The sequence below is a fragment of the Amaranthus tricolor genome, chromosome 13, assembly GCF_026212465.1.
Source record: "Amaranthus tricolor cultivar Red isolate AtriRed21 chromosome 13, ASM2621246v1, whole genome shotgun sequence".
In the NCBI taxonomy this organism is placed as follows: Eukaryota; Viridiplantae; Streptophyta; class Magnoliopsida; order Caryophyllales; family Amaranthaceae; genus Amaranthus; species Amaranthus tricolor.
In genome coordinates, this window is record NC_080059.1 from 14,091,710 (window position 1) to 14,116,093 (window position 24,384).

The window sequence follows — 24,384 nt, forward strand, 5'->3', positions numbered from 1 at the left end:
TTTGAAAATAAGAGAAATCTTTGAGGGTGTAAGCGATTTCATTTTAATGCTAGAGATGTACCGTTTTAATCTCCTCCATGGACAAATGATGATTAAACACATCAAAATTTCCCCCCACGAGTTCGTTGTTAAGCTAAGACTGTGTTTCTAGGTTAACCACACCTCTCACTACATGTGCATAACCCCTCGTTGGAGGTTTTGTTATTGTATTATGCCCCATTGTGCTCCTTACCCCCTTCATTCTCCTGCCTAGCCCCTTTGTTACCTTCTTCGCATGTATATTAAGCTTGTCCACAACCTCTGCATTATCCCTCACAGTCCCTACATCTTGCTTTCGTCTCACCACATTTAGGTATCTCCTATTGTCCCGCAAAGCCGGTTTCCAATCATGTTGCTCTTTTGGTTTTCCCCTCGAATGTATGGGATCCTGTGCAGCAAAACTCTCCCTTCCATTTGCATATTTTTCCATTGGAACTAATAAAAGTCTATTGTGTACTGTTTCTCCATGATACATAAAGATTTTCGTGATACAAAGGCATCATCAACTTCACCATCATACATAAAGATTTCCTTTAACCGTCCATTTGTCATATCTCTGGGTATACTATCAAACAAAAACGTAGTATATCTTTCAACATGATTGTTCCTGGTTTTATACGGTTTCTTAAACCTACTGCCATGAAGGTCGTGTTTCTCGGTAGTTTAATTGGGCAGCCTTGGAAACCACCAGTTCTGTCTTGGCGTGGAGATTGTCCAATTAGGTCTACGTCTCCTCCTATTCACTTGTTGCCAATCCAAATTTTGTATAGTATTTGATTCACTATCATGAATCCCATGCAAAATCTAATTCTTGGACAATCTATCTCTAGGATTTTTCTCACTAATTATTATTATTATTATTATTATTATTATTATTATTATTATTATTATTATTATTATTATTATTATTATTATTATTATTATTATTATTATTGTTTTTATTATTATTATTGAATACACATGATAGCTTATGCTTACTCCATTTTTTATTAATAGTTACACATCATTTTTACACACAAATTACAAAAGTAGATTTTTCCCTATAATACCCCTGGGACAACAAGTTATTATAGACATTACGATCAATGACCAACTACAGCTTTAAAGTTTAGTCATTTTTCAAATAAACAGGCGCAAACTTTTTTATTTTACAAACATTAGCCTTCAAGTTAACAAATATAACATTGATACAACCACTTCACCCCAATCTGACTAGATGACCTGTTGAACACTTTGACTTACTTTTGAATTACCTATGACTTATCTTATTACCTTTGACTGAAACCATAGTTAATCCCTAATCCAACTCCCATCTACCCATTAATTTCAACCCTCTTTTCAAACTGCCATTTCACTCCCCTCATTTCCCCACTTCATCTTCTTCATTTCAGTTGCATTAAAGACGCCATAATTACAGGTAAGTTATCCCAACCTTTGTTCATTCCCGATGTAGTCTTAATTTCAGAATAAGGTTTATTCCCTTCTCCATTCCTCTTCTTCTATTCCCTCTAACTGAAATTAGAGTTTTTTTTATAGATATTGACATCATCTTTCACTAGTGGAAAAAACGCATTTGCTGTGGTTTTTGTATATTCGCAGCAATAAATAGGAAAAAGATTTAGAGAAAAAAACAATTAATTGTTGCGGTTTTATGGTCTGACTGCAGCAAATACTCCATTGCAACATTAATTGCTGCGGTTTTGCTATTGACCGCAGCAAATAACTGTTAATTGCTTCATTATGTTGTTGTTATTTTCTGCGGTTGTTTGATACCCGGAGCAATTAAGTCCATTATTAAGAAATTGCTGCGGTTCTCCCTCGAAGCCCGTAGCAAATATTGCTCCAAAAAAATTAAAATAACGTTCTAGCTACTGTATGTTGAATCAAAAATTAAAACACCCGCCTTTCAAACTTTCTAGCCATTGTTCACACATACTGTTGTATCAAAAGCCCTCCTAAAACCCACCATTTTCGCACACTGCTACTGTTGCTTCTTCATCTTTGTATTGTCTGTTGTCTTCAATTTCGTTTGTCTTCTTCGTGATTGTACTATTGCTTCCTTCAGTATCGCATACCCAACGAACATTTCAACCTAAACCCACCATTTTCGTTCTTTTTCTTCTTCTTTAACATTTGAAACCCACCATTGTTGCTTGCTTCAAAAACTCACGAAATTAGGGCTTAGTCTTGTTCTTCTTCAAGGTATTATTTTTTCTAGCTTAATTTAAGTTCTTCAACCTTCATTATGTTTTAGGAATTTAGTTTTTTTATACTAATTTTTTTTCATTGTATAGGTTATACACAACCCACCAAAACCCATGAAATTCAAGGTATCTTTTTCATTTTGATTTTGTAATTTAGGTTTAAATTTGTCATACTTTATGAATGTGTATGTTGTTGTTTTTAAGTTTTAAATTTATCATATATATCATGTTTTGAAGGTTATTACTGTTTGGTTGTTGTTGATTTGATTTTGAACATCCTTCTATAACCTTGTTATGGTTTTATTACGAAGTTGAAATTCATTAGCTAGTTTGTTGATTGTGCCAAGCTTTGATCTTCATTTTTTGTTTATGGATGAGAGGAATTTTTGCATAATTTGGGTTTTTTGATGTGGAGTAACATCTTTTGTTTTACCCATTGTGTTTGTTTGGCGTGCAATTAATAGAGCATATATAGAGGATTTTTGCTTGCTCCTTCCCAAATTCTGTTTTGCTTATTTTGGCTTGTTCCTTCCATAATTCTGTTTTCAGTTTTGGATATTTTGGAATTTCATTTTTGGATTGTTCCCTCCCAAATTCTATTTTGCTTATTTTGCTTATTCCCTCCAGAATTCTGTTTTTAGTTTTGGATATTTTGAAATTTTATTTTTTGATTGTTTCCTCCCAAATTCTGTTTTGCTTATTTTTGCTTGTTCCCTCCAGAATTCTGTTTTCAGATTTGGATATTTGGAATTTCATATTTTGATTGTTCCCTCTCAAATTGTGTTTTGGAGTATTTTGTGTTATTGCCTCCAGAATTCTGTTTTTAGTTTATGGAAATTTGGGACATTTGGATACTTGATGAAAAACAAAAAGATTTGTCAAATGTGGTTGTTTGGTTTAATTTTGTGGCTTAGTTTTAATGCATCAGTTTATGTTTTGATTTTTTTCTGAAGTCGATGAAAGAAAAAAAATACGCAATCACATGATCAGCAAAGACTACGACTATCCCGATGCCATTGAAGAGTTGAAAAAGTTTGGGGAAATTAAGTTGTCGATCTATGTAATTTTATTTTTCGTTGTTGGAACTGTTAATTTTAATCAATGGTGAACTATGTAATGTATAAATTCATGAATGTATTAGTCAGGACTTGTATCAGGTTTTCAATGTTAAGTTTAATTTTCAGAATTTTTTAATTCATTCATGAATTTTCAGATTTTTTATCCATTTTCAAAAATTGGAAGGCAAAATTAAAATTTTGGAGGCAATCATTAATTTGATAATAAATCAATAACAATTTACTAATTCACTTTCTCTCTCCTATTTAAGTGGTCCCATTTGACCCACCAAAATAATAGTGATAAGTCAAATGGGACTCTAATGGAGAAATATGAGAGAGTATAACACTAAAACTATAAATAGTAGTTGTTCTTATCAAATCAAAAACTCTAGAAGGGAGGGAAAAAAAGAGCTTCTCTTTTGAATGAAGGTGTTAGTCTACTAATTGCTTCTCTCATCATCAATACAGTAGCAAACAAAGACTCATTTTGCACCACTAATAGATCCATTCATCAAATAAGCCAATGGAGACACAAAATCGCGGTTATGCAAATGATTTTCCAATCGACATTGATGAGTTGATAGAATTGGAATAATTGTAAGCTCAATATGCAGATTATAATGATGACAATGAGGTATATCTTTCACTCTTTTTGTGTGAGAGTGAAAATGAGAGTTGATCTGATCAACATATAAACATTGAATCAAACAATCATATGCATAATCCAGCTCACAACATTAAGAAAAAGGATTTGACTACCGATGAGAAGCAATGATTGGTTCAAACCTTAATGCGAGCGACAAACGAGAAATTGGATATTCCTTATAGAGTTGTGACAAAAGTTTCCAAAGAATTGGGGATCCATAGAACTAATGTCAATAGATTTTGAAATTATGCAAAAGGAAATTGCTTCAAAATAGCTTAGTTAATATTTGTGGCAAAAATTGTGGAAAAGTTGGAAGAAAGCAGAAACATGTAAATGAAAATTCCATAAAAAAAACATACCACAGCAGCGTACGACAATCATAAGGCGTTTTACTTATGCTCTTAATGTGAATATTATAGTGGTTGTGAGACTGATGAATGATGGAACTATTAAGTGTCACAGTAGTAGTAGTATTAAACCAAGACTAAACAATTCACAAATATTTAATAGGCTTTGATGGGTTATTAAAATGATAGTTCCAGCAGGTTCAATGCATTGTGGAGTCAGATGAATGTGATTCACATAGATGAAAAGTGATATTTGGTAACTAGAATTACACAAAGATACTACTTACTCAGTGGAGAAAAGGAGCAATATATTTGGCTGTCATTTCTAGACTACTCTTAGGGAAAGATTAAGAGTGTATTTTTGATAGGAAAATTGGGATATGACTTCACTGAATTTCATGTAGCGATAAGAAATTCAGCGAACATGAATGCTATAACAATTGAAGAAAAGGTAGTAACATCTATGACACGACAAATCATTAGGGATACATTGATTCAGAAGATTAGTTGAGTGACTTTTTAATTTTATAAGGATTGACGTTTATTTATTAGTGAATTTGGAATGCCACTTCCTGATATTTAACTTTTCTTATTTTATTGTTGTTTAGTAAATGCTTGGGAGAATAATAGTACTTCCAACATAAAACTTATTATGTAAAGTAAGTATAGCAATTAAAAAAACACCATTTTTAGAACATGTAGCTATTTTTTAAAGACGGATGAAGTGTATGATTTGAAAATAAAAATATATGTAAATGAGTCCATGGATGCATCTGGGTCTCAAAAGTATGGACCCAAACCTGAACATGGACCCCAGGATGATGAACCCAGGTCTTCCAGAAGTTGGGCCAACCAAGTGAACGTTCTACGAAAGAAAAAGACAGCTCCTCTGTAGTCGGCATTGCAAAATCTTCTTAGGTTAGATCTTCTAAGGGTCAAGTCTCAAAGAAGAAAAAGAAAAAAAAGGTGATTGATCCTTCAACCTTCTACACTTGGAACGGTGATAGTTCTCCCCTGTTAGTTATCATTAAATACAAGAAACAATTTTTCCCTCCTTTGGTGGCTGGTGCTCAGTATTATTAAAAAAAAGTTATTATTTAGCTTTACCACATCAGTGACCAAATTTGCTCAGTCTTGTAATTAATGCACTGTTCTTATTATTATTGTTTAAAGACTCTCCCAGTTTCTTAAGCCTTAACCCTGATCTTGCTACCTGTATTTGGACCCAACTTTAAACATCCAGATCCAGACACATATAATATTTAAGATTTATTCACTATGAAGAAGAGCGGATTATTTCATTACACATTGACGGAGTGTCGAAAGTTTAAACGATTTTGGCATCTAAAAATATTATTTCCTAGCTTTAATTTATTAGATATTATGAACTTGTGGCACAAAAGTTTGGGACACCTTTTTTTTAAGGGTTATATGCATAGAAAAAAGATAATTTTCCACACATCCTCTTACTGGAAATATCTATGCGCCTTAAATTCAACACACACTTATTACCTATTTTATGACAAAAAATTAATCAAAAAGATTGTATTTTTTTAATGTTTATAACCATCCAAACAACTAGCATTTACGTGCAGCTTTCTGCTCTCTTTATGACAATTTAAAACATCAAAAGACATTTATTTCCAACATATAATTTGGCATTTATGTGCTACTTAATATTTCAAATAAACCTTTTTCATATAAGCTTATAATTTGTCATTTGTGTACTCTTTAATATTTTATAAAAAAAGTTTCACAAAAAACTTACAAAAATAGAAGTCGGTCATAGTAAATCACCATTATTTTCAAACTTGGCATGGAGGGTTTAATGATTTTATTTTACCTTTTTATATAGTTTGTTTTATTATAACTTTTTTCACTTTTCTGATGATTTACACATTGTGGTTATTGATTAAAAATTTCTAATAAAAATATTAAAAAAAGAATATCGACATTAAAATCCAAAGATTAAATCATGGCATTTAAGTTTGGATGCAAATTAGCAATATTAGAAATCCCAAAATAAAAATTTTCATTACAAATTAGTTAAAGACATTTCAAACAAAAGTTCGTTCCTACAATGTTTCATAAAAAGGCATCTGCATGCTCATTTAGAATTATAATGCTTATCATGGGATTCAAAAACATCCCAGAAGCAATTTTCATTTGAATCATAAGGTCTACAAAAATTTACTAATAGCGTAATGTCATCTATAAGATGACATAATAGAGTAATCTTGTGCACAAATCCACATATTTAAAATTTTCAAAATAAAAAAGATTAATCAAAATCACCCATTCTTTAAACAGCCAAAATACCAATCAAGTCAGGACAACATATCAACTGTAATGGTCCTAATAATGTGAACTAGGAAATTCTACATAAATTCATATTTCTCCAAGTGACATCTGAACCATTAATGAAAATTTAAACACAAAAGTCCAAGAATTCGTTCCACCCTAAACAGGTTACCTTCTAATGGTAGAGACTACGATAATTAAACTATAGCAGTGGAAAAATAAAAGACAATCTAAATGAAATCCTCATCCAACTTGAGAACCCCCTTGGGCCTCTAAAAAAAAGTAAGCATAATAAAGTCCTTCGCAAAATTAATGTTTTAAACTTTCGAAACCTACAAAGACAATTATGCAAGGTCTCAGTTACTAAGGTAGAATCCTCACTGCCGATGTCCCAACCTGCAAGAGATCTGCTAGTCGTCAAAAAGACAACATCATTTCAGGTTTTCAAAACACAGTACATGTCAAAGGCATATATCCAATATGCATAACAAACACACAATAATTTACATCACAATCCACCTAGCATACAATGGCTCTATTATAATTTATCATTTTCTATTTAATCAATTGAGTATGATAACTCATTTCCAATTCTCCAATCTCTTGCTTCAATAATAAGTTTGGTTGAATACACAAGGGAGAGCTAATCCCAAAGCAACTACCGACCAAGCTAAGACGTTGCCCGATATCTTAACGGGTCGCCAAGCTTAAGAGTATGCATACCACCCATGGTGGCCCTTATTAGGGACGGGGACCAAATTACCCTATTGGGTATTTATTTCCAATTTCTTATTAGAAGTATCCTTTTTATAACCCTATTGGGTATCCCAAACCAATTTCTTCTTAAAAGAGTTTTCATAATTATTAATTTATTATTCGAGGGTCTTAGTCCTTATGTGAATTTATTCCTTAGTAACGAACATTATCCAACAACATAAATCACATAAAGGTGATATCCAAAGTAGCATAAATCAACCTCAGCTTGTACGTACCTTTTCCAAATAACACTAGTGGAAAAAAACGTATCTGCTGCTAATCATTTGCTGTGGTTTTTAATATACGCAGCAATAAATAGGAAAACAATTTAAAAAAATAAATAAATTCAACAAATGCTGCGGTTTTCCAGCCGCCCGCATCAAATAACATCAAATGCTGTGGTTATGTCTTCGCCCGCAGCAGATAGCAAAAAAAAATTCATCAATTGCTGCGGTTTGTTCTTTGCCCGCAGCATTAACCTCTTCAAAAATCCGCCATTTAACGTTAAAACATGCAATTCATTCTGTTTCATTGTTCAAAATCACGACTGTTGCATTCTCCTTCAAAACCCTGTTCAAAAACCTCCCGACTGTTTCTTGCATATTATTGTGTTCTTCTTCATAAACCCTCTTAAAGTACAAGCCCTTGAAATTTTTACATACAACAACTTCTTGCATATTACTGTGTTCTTCTTCAAAAATTTGCATACTACTGTTCTTCTTCAAAAACGTATATAAAATTCATCTTTATTGTTCTAATTCTTCTTCTACTGTTCTTCGAAATCCCACTGCTACTAGTCACTGTTCTTGTTCTTCTTATGCTGTTCTTCGAAAACCCACAAATTACCCCCCACGAATTTCCTTCTTCATCTTTAAAGACCCACAAAATTTCAACCCATTGTTGATTCTTCTTGTTTTAATCTACTATATTTCAACCCACCATTGTTGCTTTTCCTTCAAATACCCATGAAACCCACAAAATTAGGGCAAAGTCTTCTTCTTCTTCTTCAAGGTATAAATTTTTCAATATTTATTTAAGTTCTTCAAGTTTACCTTCATTGTGTTTTATGGATTTAGTTTTTTTTTTTAATACTAATTTTGATTTTGTTTTTCATTGTAGGTTAGATAATCCAATTGTAGAAAAAAAATTATCATATCTAATTACCAAGGTATGTACTTGAATATTTGAATGTGAATAATTTACTTATGTATGTAGTTATATATTAACAGTTTTTTATTATTTTGATTTATGTGTATTTGATTAAAGAAAATGACTTTTTTTTGGTTACATATGTTTTGTCATTAAAATATGTTTTTGGTTATATAGGGTTAAGTATATATGTTAAAAGTTGTGTATTAATTTTTTTTTGAATTTAATTAATCACACTAATTAGGATGACAAAAGATCGTTCTTGGATGTATGAAAGCATTGAATCGTCGTAATTTATTGATGGCGTATTAAAATTTTATTGCATTGCGGTTGAACATCAAGTTAAGACAGGGGGGAGTTTGTTTTTCTTGCCCATGTGTCACTTGTGGCAATGTATCAAAGGTAGATAGTTTTGATATCCTTAGGGAGCACATACTTCGACGTGGGTTTAGGCCTCAATATCATGTTTGGGTTTGGCATGGTGAGGAGGGAGTTTACAAAGAGAAAAGTGTTGTTGAGGACGCCAATAATGTGGCTGATGTCAATGAAACAGATGAAACAGACGAAGAGAATGTCGATGAGGATGTGGATCGTGTTAATGAGATGATGAAGGGAGTCGAGGATGAGTTAGAAAAACGTCCTCGTGTTTTTGACTTGTTGACAGAGGCTTCTTAAAAGCCTTTGTACCCTGGATGTACAAAGTTCACCAAACTAACAGCAGTGTTGACAATTTTCAACATTAAGTCAAAGCTCAATTGGAGTGACACTAGTTTCACAATGTTATTAGAAGCGTTAGGTGAGATGCTTCCTGAGGGAAATGAACTTCCAAAGTCGACATATTATGCCAAAAAGCTCATGTGTCCTTTCGGCTTAGAGTACTAGAAGATTCATGTGTGTCTGAATGATTGTGTGTTGTATCGGATAGAAAACGAGAACTTGGAAGAGTATCCTAGGTGTGGGTTATCGCGCTACAAGCGTAAAAGGGCTCAGGATGCTAAAGGGCCCCCGGCTAAGTTATTGTGGTATCTTCCAATAGTACCTAGATTCAAGCGCTTGTTTTCTATAAAGAAAGATGCGTTAAATTTGAAGTGGCATGCAGATAGAGTGAATAGTATTGATAGGTTGCATAATACTTTTAGGAATGAGGTTCGTAATTTAAGGCTCGGACTGTGTACGAATGGAAATGGAATGAACCCATTCAGCAATCTTAGTTCTCAACATAATACTTGGCCGGTACTGTTAGTGATCTATAATTTGCCCCTTGGTTGTGTATGAAGCGTAAGTACATTATGCTTGTGCTTCTTATCTCGGGTCCTAAACAACCTGGCAATGACATAGATGTATATCTTGCACCTCTCGTTGAGGATTTGAGAAAGATGTGGGATGAAGGCGTTTCCATGTTTGATGCATATGCTAATGAGGAGTTCACCTTGCGTGCAATCCTTTTATGCACCGTTAATGATTTTTCCGGCATATAGCAACTTATCGGAGTATAAGAACAAAGGGAAGAAAGCATGCCCAATATGTATCGATGATATGGAATCCACGTGGATTCTTAAGTGCAAACACGTATTCATGCACCATCAAAAGTTCCTCCCACGAGATCACCAATATCGTAAGAAGAAGAAGATGTTCAACGGCGAGGTTGAAGACCGTGTAGCTCATCGACCGTTGACCAGTTATGAGGTTTATGAAAAGGTTAAAGGAGTTGAGACTATATTTGGTAAAACAGGGCAAGTGCAAGGGGGTGAAGACCGATTATGGAAAAAAGAATTAATCTTTTGGAAGCTTCCATATTGGAGAGATCTACAGGTTAGGGATGGTCTTGACGTTATGCATATAGAGAAAAATATATGCGATGCCATACTCGGGACTCTCATGAACATTCCGGGTAAGACAAAAGATGTTTGGGCCGTGCGAGATTGGTTTGAATGTAAGGGTCTTCGTCCGAAGTTTTGGGCACATGTTAAGGTGAGTAAGAAAAGAAATAGAGCTGATGAAGTTGGTGGCGGTAACAAGGGAAAGGGCAGTAAGAAGAAGATGAGTAATGACAAAGTTTATTTGCCTCCAACTTGCTACACATTGTCCAAAGCAGAGAAGCGGGCATTTTTGTGAGTCTTTGTATGGCATTAAGGTTCCGTCTGGGTACTCATCCAACATGAAGAGATTTGTGACCCTAAATGGTGAGCTGAAGTTGGGAAGCATGAAATCTCACGATTGCCATGTAATGATGCAAGTGTTCTTACCGGTTGCAATCCGTGGAATACTGCCAAAACATGTAAGATATGCTATTATCGATCTATGTTCGTTCTTCAATACAATTTGTACTAAAGTTCTTGATCCCTTTAAACTTGATGCTCTTTAAGTCAACGTGATTGTAAGTTTATGCAAGTTTGAGATGTGTTTTCCACCTTTTTTATTTGACATAATGGTTCATCTTATTGCCCATCTCGTTCGTGAGATCAAGCTTTTGGGTTCAGTTTTTTTAAGGTGGTGTTATCCTTTTGAAAGACACATGGGTGTTTTACAAAACAAGGTGAGGAATCCAGCACAACCCAAGGGGAGTATTATTCAAGGCACTGTGCGCGATGAGATTAATAACTTTATAGCCGAGTTTTTGGCCTTGGCAAAGCCTATTGAACTTACCACCTCTCGACATGAATGAAGGCTTGAGGGAAAAGGAACAATTGGCTCCAAGTCGGTCACACCTCCTCGAGACAGCCTTCTATAAGCACACTTGTATGTGTTGCATCATATTCCGAAAGTCCATCATTTTTTGAGAAAGCATACAAGGGGGTAGGGGATTGATGCAGTTGCATAACAAGACGTTTATTGATTGGTTTCATAATCGAGTAATAAGTGAAGAACTCAAGGGTGTATCCGAAAGTGTTAAGTGGTTAGCTTTTGGTCCTCGTGATGATGTCAACAAATATGAGGGTTACAATGTCAATGGGTTCACATTTTGGACTGAGGGTCAAGAAAAGAAGTCATCTTATCTACAGAACAGTGGGGTTTCTATTTTGGCGTCATCTACATTTTACGCGAGTGCCAAGGATCAAGCGTCGGTTGATGCTATACTACGTGCGGGTACATGAAATATAGGAGCTTGACTACTCTACTTTCACTATTGGTCTTTTCAAATGTAAGTGGGTAGATAATAATCGATGCATAAAAAATGACGAACCTTGTAGATTCACTCTTGTAGACTTAGCTCGTTTGCGTGATAGTGAGGTGCCATTCATACTAGCCACACAAGCCAAGCAAGTATTCTACATTGTAGACCCGTCTAATAAAAAATGGTCTATTGTTGTACCGGGAAAAAGAAACATCCTTGGTACAGGTGATGTTGAGGATGAGGAAGAATATGAAGCTTTGGAAAAAGAAGATGAATAATGACAAAGTTTATTTGCCTCCAACTTGCTACACATTGTCCAAAGCAGAGATGCGGGCATTTTGTGAGTCTTTGTATGGCATTAATGTTCCGTCTGGGTACTCATCCAATATAAAGAGATTTGTGAGCCTAAATGGTGAGCTGAAGTTGGGAAGCATGAAATCTCACGGTTACCATGTAATGATGCAAGTGTTCTTATCAATTGCAATCCGTGGAATACTGCCAAAACATGTGACATATGCTATTACCGAGCTATGTTCGTTCTTCAACACAATTTGTAGTAAAGTTCTTGATCCCTTTAAACTTGATGTTCTTCAACTCGACGTGATTGTAACTTTATGCAAGTTTGAGATGTATTATCCACCTTCTTTATTTGACATAATGGTTCAACTTGTTGTCCATCTCGTTCGTGAGATCAAGCTTTACCAATTTGATTTAATGAAGTGTTTTATATATATATATATATAAATATATATATATATATATATATATATATATATATATATATATATATATATATATATATATATATATATATATATATATATATATATATATATATATATATATATATATATATATATATATATATATATATATATATATATATATATATATATATATATATATATATATATATATATATATATATATATATATATATATATATATATATATATATATATATATATATACATATATAATATATATATATATGTATATATATATATATATATGTATGTATATATATATATATATGTATATATATATATATATATATATATATATATATATATATATATATATATATATATATATATAGTATTACTTTTCCCATGCGTTTCAGCACAATGAAATAAGTGCGTGCACAAATGGAATCTACATCCAGAGCCACATTTTCGAAATGGACAGCAATAAAGGTACACAAATTCGATTTTATGGGTTTTTAAACTTTTTTTGGACTTTCGCGCATTAAGTAGCTCAAACTTGGTTTGTTTTGCATGAAACTTGGCACGCAACACTATTTGGTATATATTATTGTGTTGAAGTGGTTAGAATTGAAAATTATAGTCATATGGTAGAAATTACGTGTTAAGTTGCGATTTTAAGGGTTTTTAAGCGTTTTTGGCACTTTTGCGCATAAAGTAGCTCAAACTTGGTTTGTTTTGCACGAAACTTGGCACACAACATTATTGGTATATATTATTGTGTTGAAATGGTTAGAATTGAAAATCATAGTCATATGTTAGAAATTACGTGTTAAGTTGCGATTTTAAGGGTTTTTAAGCGTTTTTGGCACTTTTGCACATAAAGTAGCTCAAACTCTGTTTATTTTGCACGAAACTTGGAAAACAACATTATTAGGTATATATTATTGTGTTGAAGATGTTAGAATTGAAAATTATTGTCATATGCTAGAAATTACGTGTTAAGTTGCGATTTTATGCGTTTTTAAGAGTTTTTGGCAGTTTTGCGCATAAAGTAGCTCAAACTTGGTTTTTTTGCACAAAACTTGGCACACAACACTATTTGGTATATATTATTGTGTTGAACTGGTTATAAATGAAAATCATAGTCATATACTAGATATTACGTGTTAATTTAGTTGCGATTTTATGTGTTTTTAAGCTTTTTTGGCACTAACATCTATTTTCTCTTAGTGCTTTCAACAACCTTCTAATTCCGTTGATTGCGGCTACTACACATTGAAATACATGGACGATATTATTAAATCCGTGAAGGAGGTTGGAGTCAAAAATATAGATGCCGTAAGTATTTGTTACGTTCTTAAATTATATTATAATATATATATTTACCATAAATTTAATTATTATTGGTAAAATCTAATGTTTATTAATTTTTTAATTTTATATAATATTATAGGTTTTTATGCGACATTTTGAGGGAAACGCGCCCTATAAGAAATGGAGAGATGCACGAATTAAAAACAAGATTGCCGCGTATCTTGCTAATTTTTGTCCTTGGTAAATTGTAATTAGTATAGATTTTTTAGGACTTTAATGTATATTAAATATATATGTACGTACATGATATTTTATTATATATACGATCGAGAGTTTATTATTACAAAGAGATTATTTATGATTATGATTGGATTATTGGATTAATTATTGTTTATTACATTGTACATTATTATTGGATTAATATTAGTATTAAACGAAAAAAGAAAAAAAAATACTAACTATTTGCTGCGGTCAACCCTTAACCGCAGCAAATAAGTGAGAGTATTTGCTGCGGTCAACCCCAAAACCGCAGCAAATAATCTTACTTATTTTCTGCAGTTTTGGAGTTGACCGCAGCAAATACTCTGTCTTATTTGCTGCGGTTAAGGGTTGATCGTAGTAAATAATGCCCTTTTTATTGCAGTTTTAAACCGCAGCATTTAAAATAGGCCATTTGCTGCTATCACTATTGCTTGGGGCCAAAACCGCAGCAAATAATGGCTAAAAAACCGCATCAAATGAGGTTTTTTCCACTAGTGATAGCTCTTCCCAGTAGTTGGCCATAGCTCATTCAAGGCTATCTCAATTCCCTGTATAAGTAATTTATGAGCATAATTATGAATAATAAGTGCTAAGGTTTTAAATGAATAACTTACCTTCTGTCTATCAGATATGATAGTCCAATTATCACCTCTACCACAGTCTTTTAGTATGTTCTTCAAGTGCCACAAAAAAATTTCCATGTTTCTTGGTCTTCAGCAGAAATAGTAGCCCAAGCAATAGAAAATAGCTGATTATTACCATCTAGAGCAATAGCTGAAAGACGTGTGCCTCCATATTGACCCTTGAGATGTGAACCATCAACCCCAATTAGATCTCTACAACCTTTGACTTATCCATTAATTGTAGCTCTAAAAGAAATGAAAATGCTAATGAATGTCAAAGACCTTTCAATGGAGTCTTCTGGTTCCCATGTAATTAAAGCCCTGATTAGTTACATCTCTGCATAACCAGGTAAGTAGTCATAACTCTCATCATGTCCCCCATGAGTCTCTTTCAATGCCAATGTCCCCATTTTATACAATGCGCTAGTCTTCAAATTCACCCCAAACCTAGACTCCAATAGTTCATTTAAAGTCCTCCTAGAGATGTTATTGTTTGTCCTAATGTCATCCATTAGCTTAATAGCTGCCCATTTTATTGTGATAAAGTTGTTATGTGTTTCTATGGCTCTACAATTATGTTTAGGATTGTCAATCTTTTTTATAGCCCATGTAGTGCCATTTGGTAATCTACTAACATGAAGTCTTCATCCACAACCCGCATCCAAACTAGCTACAGTATATACCTTGTTGTTTTCGCTCTCCACCAAGAATTCAAAACCACATTGTATTCCATAGTCCCTAACAACTTCAATTACATATTGCTTGTCTATGAAAATATGCTATGATGTAAGGTTAATATTGCCCCAACCCCTATCTACACACATCTTACCATTAAAGCCTTTGGATATAGTTACTTTCATTATCATTTTCAGCTACATGATTACCCCATAATGGATCCTCAAATGGTTCATAACTATCATCCATATACTCTAAGTTGCCATCATCACTTAATTCATTATCACTACAATTATCGTCATCATCATCATCTTCACTGTCGGTCTCTGATGAACTGTAATCATCATCTTCACTGTCAAATGGACAACCCTCATCATCATCAAGCTCAATTTGGTGACTCTTAGTTATAGCCCTCCTCTTCTTACGCTTTGTGTCCACACTGACAGAAGGTTGAGAAGGTTGTGAACGTTGTGAAAGTTATGAAGACTGTGAGCTTGCTTTCACCGTAATGCCCTTCCTAATTGCAGTGATCATTGGAAACTTTATTGTGGAAGCTTTTGAGGACTTAAAAGAAATAGCCAAAGGTAGTTGGCTAGGGTTTCACATGTTTGCAATGGTGAATCATTAATAAGAGTATTTTCAAAAGTTTTCAATGATGACTCCACTTCCATGTCATGCCACTTATCTTGCGTAGCATTCATCATAGCAATGTCATGTTGAACCTCATTATAGTCATTCAAAGGGAACACGATCTCAAACTCTTGCAAATCCCTTCTCCTAATTGGCAATTTCTCTATTGCAGGAATGGTTTTAAATGCTACATGGTTCTATGACGCTTGCAAATCCCTAAGATTCCTAACCGATTTCATGAGACTACTTTTCTCTTCGTGTGCACCAACCCAAAAAAAATCATTTTATTGTCATTGAACCTCTCAAACATGTCATTAGGTCTAGATCACAATTCAATTTAACATGATTCATCTTCCAAACCTATGCAAATGAGGGATTTTTAGGTATAAGCTTCTTAGTTTTAATGCGCTCATCTTCCCAACCCATTACCAAATCCAGCAAAGTTACTTTATCCTTATCATCTACATCCAAATCTACTTCAACACAAAACCATTTAAAACATAAGACCACATGTTTAGGCATTGTGCATTTTTAAAATGGGAATTATAAGAAATTAGGGAAGAAAAACAAAAAAGGCCTTAATCCATTACCATAAGCCCTAATTTATTTTCAACCAATCAACAAATCATCAATTTTGAGGGAATTTTGTTAGTAATATTGAATTCAAACAATCAACAAATCAACATTTCAAAAATTCCCTAATCCATTACCAAAAGCCATACCTGTGCAGTTTTCTTCGAAGCTGTTGAATAAGGATGGAGATGTCGGCTACAGTTGGAGATGGCCTAAGAGTCGAAAGAAGGGGAGTGAAAACCGCAGAAAGTTTGAGTGAAAGAACTGAGAATCAAAGGTTTGAGTGAAAATCAGATGCTGCTCTTTGAAATTCTAAAGTTAACGGTCAAACAAATGTTTTTGTGTGTTCAAAATACGAAAAATTTAAATGCAAATGTTCAATGCTATGATGTGAAAAATTCTTATAAAAGTGTTACCATTAACGTTTCATGAAAGTTGAATGCTAACATGTGAAATTTTCCATTTATTAATTTTGGTTTTGAGTTGATCAAACAACCAATAAATGTGTTGTTATGTGGCTTTTATGCCATTGCCAGTCAAAAAAGTATCTTTTAGCCAAAAGTAAATAGCTCCATATGATAATTTGTTTTATTAGATGTTGGCTTTTTGACTTTTCTTTTCGAACATATAGCCAACAGCCAACAACCAATAAATAATTTTTATCAAACATCTCTATAATAACTGGTTGAAAGAGCTGACTTTTCAGCTAATACTTCCTTAGTCAATTCAACCTACAACTCCAACTAACACTCATTTATCAAACATGCCCTGTAATTTTGGTTAGAAATAACTTATCATGAAAAAGTAACAATACATGAAAAGTGTCCAAAAAAAATGTTTACATAAAATATAAATGTCTTGCAATGTATTGACTTTCACAATTATGTATTTTTAGCTCAATTAAAAACTTGTCAAATCTAAAAAGGGATAAATTTACAGTTAAGTGTTGCAATGTAGTGACTTTTTAGGTTTAAAATTTACATCATATTTTGTGACATAAAAAATTTTTCTGTTTATATATTGACTTTTAAATTAAGTGTTTCTAATTCGCTCTTAGTCTTGGTTTTTTTTTTTTTGTGACATCATATTTTGTGACATCAATGGTGTATAATGTTTCTTATCTTTCTCATTTTAAATATTTTTTTTATTGAATCCCACATCTATTTTTATAACCAAATTTTCAGAATCAGCAGGGCCTTTAAAATCTCTGATAAATACCCATGCTCTTTCTAGTGTCTAGTACAAATAATTTGCAAGCTTGAAATAATAAGTTTTATATAAAAATTGATATCTTATCCAATTTAAGTGAAACAAACTATAAATAGAATTTACATAATCCACAAAGAATTGAGGCAAATAAATTTGGATAGATGATGGAGTCTGAAACCATATTGATATAATATGGATCTCCAATTCAATGTATTCTAGTTTGAATGAACCCCTTGATCTCACTCAGGACTCAGGAGACTACTGCAGACATCTTATATTATTTGGTCACGTGCTACTATGTAATAACTGGAACTGGAACTGTAACTGTAACTGTAACTGGAACTGTAAGTGTCAATCATACCTCAAATATGGTTTGACGAAACACACAGCAAGGTGAGGTGCAGACTTGGTTCTACTAGCTCTTTGCTCTTTTCAGTAGAAAACGCAGGGAAAAGATTCCAAGAGCAAGAGTTTGCAAACACCAACCTGTTGCGTTATCAGGGTCTACTTTTTTCGCAAGGTTCCACGCATATATGCTCTCCACAATGTGCATACCCACAGCCAAAAAACATATTATCCTGATATTATGCAATGAGCCATACAAGAAGAGAGCAAGAGCTTTGATGGGTGAGAAAGGACCGAAATTGGGAAATAGAGCAACACCTATCAAAGTAGACATTCCAAGGATGCAGAATAACCATGCATATATTGTCGGTCCATCTAAGCTTTTCCTCTTCCTGTCTTTCCAATATGTAATCATCGCTGTCATTCCTTCCTGGGGACTCACCATAGGAAAGTAACCTAACTCCTCCTTGGCTTTGCGCAAAGAGAAGTAATGCGTAACACCAACCTGTTGTCCAACATAATAGAATTGTCATTCCAACAAATTCATACGAGAAAGTCGAGAATTTAATTAATATAAATACCTTGTATACTTCAATAGGAAGAAGCAAAGGTTGAGGAAACCATGATTTGTTAAGCCATGGAGACAGAATGGTATACAGAACCCAAAATAGCTTTCCGACCAAAAGAGCTGAAGGAACACTTAATGAGGTCTTTGGTAGATCATATTCCATGCTCTTAAAGAGAGGACGACAGAACTCAAAAGAATTGATGGGACATCCTGCAACACAAAGCGGAGTATAAAACAAACTGTGGAAAGCATTCACTTGTAAATATAGGTTAATGATATCTGTTTGAAGAGCAGACCAGATACCAGTAATAATGAGCGAGAAATTTAAAAAATAGCTGCTCAAGTTATAAATTTTCCGGTGAGGCTATAAACATATATTACCATCAGAAATAAAGTATGCCTGACCAGCGGCCACTGGACATCCCTCTCTCCCAGGAATATCATCCAAAAGTGCCATGCTGGCTAATATAAGAGCCAGTACAAGATTATCCACATAAAGCCAGTCTTGTTTAACTGTTGAATCACCAACTGTAAAAAACAACAAACCTAACTTTGCTAAATTCAACATCCTGGGGAAGTGTCTCTCTTCACCAGGTCCATAAATAGCAGCAGGACGTATGGCACAAGTGTAAAGATGCCCATTCTTCTCCCTGGTTTACACAAAGTCATAAGCTGTCAAGTGTTAAAGCAATGAGTCTTCTGTCACAAACTTTGTCGATTTCTAACACCAAATCAAACATTTAATTTCGTTCGCTGCTTAGGATGGGGATCCGTTGAAGAATAGACTAACTCAACCTCAATCCGGGGGAGGAAGGGAGGTGTTCATACTTGTCCCACTCTAAGGTAGAATTTCTATTTCTATTATTTTCTGGCCATAGGAGGCATTGAAGGAGGGTTTGGCCATGCACATGAAGACTAAAGTTATAATTTCTAAATCAGGCACCAAAAAATGGCTTCAAAATATTCATTCTACAACCAGAAAGTCAATTGTATAAAAGCAAATAACAAAGAAAAACTTCAGCTTTTCAGTTGAGCGAACGGAGGAACATTTGAATTAAAATGGACTAAATCAATCAGATCATCCAGTTATGCTAGCTTCTCATAGTGAAGTTGGCTAAAAGCTTAAACAAAATCAAAAGGTTTGCTAAAGAATGTCAAAAACCCGAAGATTTGTTCAATCCAAATCAATACTCCCACATACGAACTTGAAGGGGGTTCGCATGTGAGGGGGGTGTTGGGATGGTTTATCCCACATCGATGAACCAAATATGGTGTGCACCTCGTGTTTGAGGCCCTTCTTTCCATAGCCATATGATTTCGAGATTCTATATCCTTGGCTTATGAAGTGTGTGCACCTTGTGTTTCCCCGATAATGTGTTGGCATTCACAATAACTTCAGCCAGTTAACATTCTTTTAGCATGAACAAAATCCCTTGTTTCTAGTCTAGAGAATTCTTTTGTTGAACATATTACAGTCCTTTAAAGGCAAACTTTTTTGTAACATGCTAAAGATTACAAATTAATGTGACCCCATTTTGACTTTCTGTAAGGCATAGCATGAATCAACTTTTTTTCTTGTTGCAACACTGACTTCTAGTGATTTTACACTTCAATTACTTAATCTGACTCTCACTATCTATGGTCGTAAATTCACAGGCAAAAGAAGCAACTGAATTAGAAATGAAGGATAATATACAGCTTAAGGTTAGTGATGCCTTTCCTATCGCTAATTTAGTAATCAGCCATGGAAGCTGTAATGCTGTGTCTAACATAAAACATATATGCAGGAGATTGAGTTCCCAACTTCTGGATTACATTCAGTGCCAAGTATGGCATACATGCTTATAAAGAAACTCTCCCACTCCCAGGCTGGGATCATGTCCCAAAGTATAGCTATTCTTATGTCCTACCTCTTATTTATTTTGACACTAAACCTTAGTTGCTTATATTATCGATGAATGTGTATGATGGGGACAGAATCTGGCACAATGAAACATAGGATGACACAGATTGGAACAGAAGATCCTAGCTTCATTCTGATACCCAAATCCTAATGTTGACATATTAGTATATAAGCACTAGTTGCTATAATTATGTGATCCCTGGATCAGGTGATGGTGAAGGCAGTATAGAAATGATTGAGGGCATGCAATTAATCCGTGAATTTTGTGACAGCCTTGTCCCTCCACAAAAAGTTACTTGGACCAGAATAGTATGAATGATTCTGGAAAAATATGTGTATTCTTCTCCTCCTAGAAATAGTTGGTCTGATTTTCTTGGTTATATATGTGCAAATTTGATGTCGACTAATCCTAATCATCTAAATTTCTAACAGTCAAAACTCTCATGCAGATTGTAACAGTAAGGAACACGATTGACAAAAAATAATGTTCTTTTGCACATATGACCCTCTGAATCTATGTTGCAGTAAAAGAGAAAAATTATACGACATAACAGTGAAGAACATATACAAATATTTCTTGAGTTCAAGTGCGCAGGATAGAATCTCCTCACCTAAAAGGGCAGCCATTATACTTCAAAACCAGCTGTTCAGCCAAGGATTTACTGCGGCCGTAAGGATCTATATGGTCATCCAGAGGCAGATAAGGCATAGTTTCATCACCATTGATAATCTCTTTTCCCGCAAAAACAACGTTAGGAGTACTCACATAGACAAGCCTCTTGACCCCAAATTCTACACAGGCATCTAGTATGAGGCAGGTTCCACTTATATTAACCTTGTCAATGCGACCAAATTGAAGCATATCTTTTCCAGACATGCCATAAGAAGCAACGTGGAAAACACAATCCACTCCACGTAGAGCCTTTTTGACATCCTTTTGATTTGTAATATCCCCTAAGGAACACAAGAGTAGGTTTTGCAAGAACAATGTAAAATACCATGTGTCCATAACCATGAGATGGAAATACAAGAGACTTTAAAAAGATTGATTCGCAAAGCCATGAGCCATGGCCCATGCTAAATATTTCTATCATAGAATGTTTAATATGAACTGTCCTGATTCCTGAATATTGCTGTTGATATTAATACCGGTTATTACACGTTACCAAACGGGCTGTAACAGCTAATAAGAATTAAGAACAAAACTATCAATTATGAGCAATGATGCATGAAGATGTCTGGGTTAATATGTGTTAATTTACCAATTGATAACAAGACACATGAACATCAAATGACCAATAGCTTAAAACATATCCACTGTTCAAGTGTCTTGTCATCAATGCGAGAAAATCTGTTATTAACTTTGGTTCCTCCTCACATGCATGTGCCTAATCTAATTTGAAACACCAAAAACATCATTGATTAGGTCAGACATGCAAGGCAAACTTCATTCATTAACAATGAATTCAAGAAACGGACATTCATTTCCTGCATCCTACATCATTACTCATCAATGATTCATTGTCATCCAACATTTTCATAAAAAGATTGTTTTCCTTCATCATCCTACAACATTACTCATCCATCCTTGTCGTTTTGCAATGCTCTCAAGTAAAAATGCATTTCCTTCTACATCCTAAATCATTACTCGTCCATCTTAGTCTTTTTGCTACATTTTCATCTATAAAACTCCTTCATCGGATGTAAAAACTAAGGGGACTAGGTTTTAAAATTAAAAACTTTTGTTTGACAAGGAACACTCACTTGAATCAAAGTAGGATATGTGAGTAAGGATTACTCACTAAACCAACTAGATGTAGGTTTTAACCAACGAACACTCAACTTAATTAAAAATAACGAAAATTGTAGTGAAAGGAATACTCTGACTTTCCACTTAAACTTTAGTTCTTTTTTTCATACATGAACAAGACTTTTTATAGTTAAGCAAAACAGGAAAAAGAAATGAAAAGATTACAAGCAATAACTTTCATATTTAATAATGACACCAAATCAAAGAGACAAAAACCAACAACCATAAGGCTGATTTATAAGCAAAAAACCCATTACTTTACTTTCCTCATTAAAAGAGCTACTAAATGCTGATTTTATTTTTCAAGTCTCCCATTAGCCAATGCCATCCGAATTCCTTCTAAGATCAGCCATAGAATTGAAAAGACCAACCTTTCAAGTTGAGCCATTATTCAGTCATTTAAACAAGCTTTTAATCCCTCTTAATTAGCCACTTAACCATTATTCTTCCTCAATAACCGAACACCAAGTGGATTATGTAGTAGAAGTATATAACATGGTGCGACCAATAGGTAGTCATTTTATTTATATTTTCGAATAATAAAAGTCAATGTAAGACTTGTAATGAAAAGACCATGCAATTCGAATCTCAACCATATTGACCTTCACCACATTGACCCGGACTTAAGTGTTGACTTTGACCATCATGAGTTTAATTTCGAGTAATCCTCACGAAAATGAGCTCAAATGAACTATTTTTTATCTTCCCTATTGAACCAAAATACATAAAAAAAAATTAATCGATAAAAATAAAAAAATGGTCATATGTATTTTAAATTTTAATGTATTTTACATTATGCCACATCACTACTCATCAGTAGCGATCATTTGTTACATTCTCATCTAAACCAAACCAATAAAGCAAACCCACTTGGCCATTTCAATAATTTATGTCAAATACTAATAAACACTGGGTAGTATCCATTCCACAAAACTCATCATTTGATATCCCTAAATCAAACAAATAAACCCAACCCAGTTCAATAAAGATCTCAAATAATATACAAGGCCCTTAATTTAAAGCCGTTTAGATACACCTCCCTTAATGATTCTACATAAGCACATAACCCATCACTTAAAATATGATTATATGAAATCAACAAGAAGATTGTCCTAAATCAAATCAATAAAGAAAATGATGATCTGAAATAACAAACATTGGGCATTTCCATTCCACAAAACCCATCATTATAAACATGAAAACAACAGCTTTACTGTACTAAATCAAACCAATAAAGCAAACCCAGTTGAATAATGATCTCAAATACTCATGTAATAAACATTGACTAACAAACAGAATCAACATAAAAAAAATCAGGAAAACAGAAATGGTTCTACCGATGAAAGAGACAAAGGCAGGTTGAGAGAGCAAGGAAGACCATGGCGAAGAAGAACGAAGGTCAAGAGATCGAACTTGGTGAGCACCTCTTCGAAGAAGTTCATGGCAAAGAGCAGCACCCACAAAGCCTAAACCACCGGTTACTAAAAATGTCTTCCCTTCAATTCCTTCATTCTCGCTCAAATGCATTTTTCTTTCTATCTCTTTCTCTAGCACTTAAATGCTAAATGTAAATTCAAGTATTCCACTTCTTTTATGTTGATATCATCATCTTTAAGTCAAATCACATTTAATTTATAATTTATTATATTAATCTTCATTTTTCTTAAGAATCGGATCGGATCTTTATCTCCGGAAAACAATTTAAAACCACTTTCCAGTGCAGATATAGGGTTGAATGGTCGCTAGCACTCCCAATCATGATTCATTATTTGAAGTCAAATTATGGTTTAAATATTCTATGCGTCCCACTTATTTTGCAAAAATTTTACTTTAGTCTGTTTCGCTAATTTTGCATTATATTTATTTTTAGATAATGGTGCATCACTTTTTTTTAATATTATTCATATATTTCAATTTTCTTTTAATTTAATTCATATAATTTATTCTCTATCTTTATTTTTTACTAATATTCACTTTTTTAAAAACAATTCTTCATTCTCATCAATGCAAATCCATCCATACGAAGGAACTACTAGTTTGTTTTGAATCTGGATACAACATTTAATTTCCATTCGTTATCAGGCAATTTTATTTGTTGTTTTTCTATGTCAAATTTTTTGTACATAATTAGTGTTGATCATTTTAATTTAA

At 33.7% G+C, this 24,384-nt stretch overlaps 1 protein-coding gene across 1 annotated transcript; it reads right to left on the reverse strand.

Moving 5' to 3' along the window:
- Positions 1 to 17,653: 17,653 nt before the first annotated feature.
- On the reverse strand, positions 17,654 to 24,037 carry LOC130798123 (uncharacterized). Its single transcript, XM_057661000.1, has 5 exons — positions 23,571 to 24,037; positions 21,035 to 21,377; positions 18,902 to 19,170; positions 18,534 to 18,730; positions 17,654 to 18,457 (listed from the first exon to the last, which is right to left on the reverse strand). The coding sequence occupies exons 1-5, from the start codon at positions 23,758 to 23,760 to the stop codon at positions 18,023 to 18,025; spliced, it is 1,434 nt and encodes a 477-aa protein (XP_057516983.1). The 5' UTR covers positions 23,761 to 24,037; the 3' UTR covers positions 17,654 to 18,022.
- Positions 24,038 to 24,384: the final 347 nt, after the last annotated feature.

Excerpts from the sequence above, each read along its gene's own strand:
- LOC130798123 (XM_057661000.1), bottom strand. The coding sequence starts at position 23,760 with ATGCATTTGAGCGAGAATGAAGGAATTGAAGGGAAGACATTTTTAGTA. Across the intron at positions 19,171-21,034 it reads TATAATGGCTGCCCTTTTAG|GGAGAAGAATGGGCATCTTT; the intron begins GTGAGGAGATTC and ends TGTGTAAACCAG. Across the intron at positions 18,731-18,901 it reads GGCATACTTTATTTCTGATG|GATGTCCCATCAATTCTTTT; the intron begins GTAATATATGTT and ends TTTGTGTTGCAG.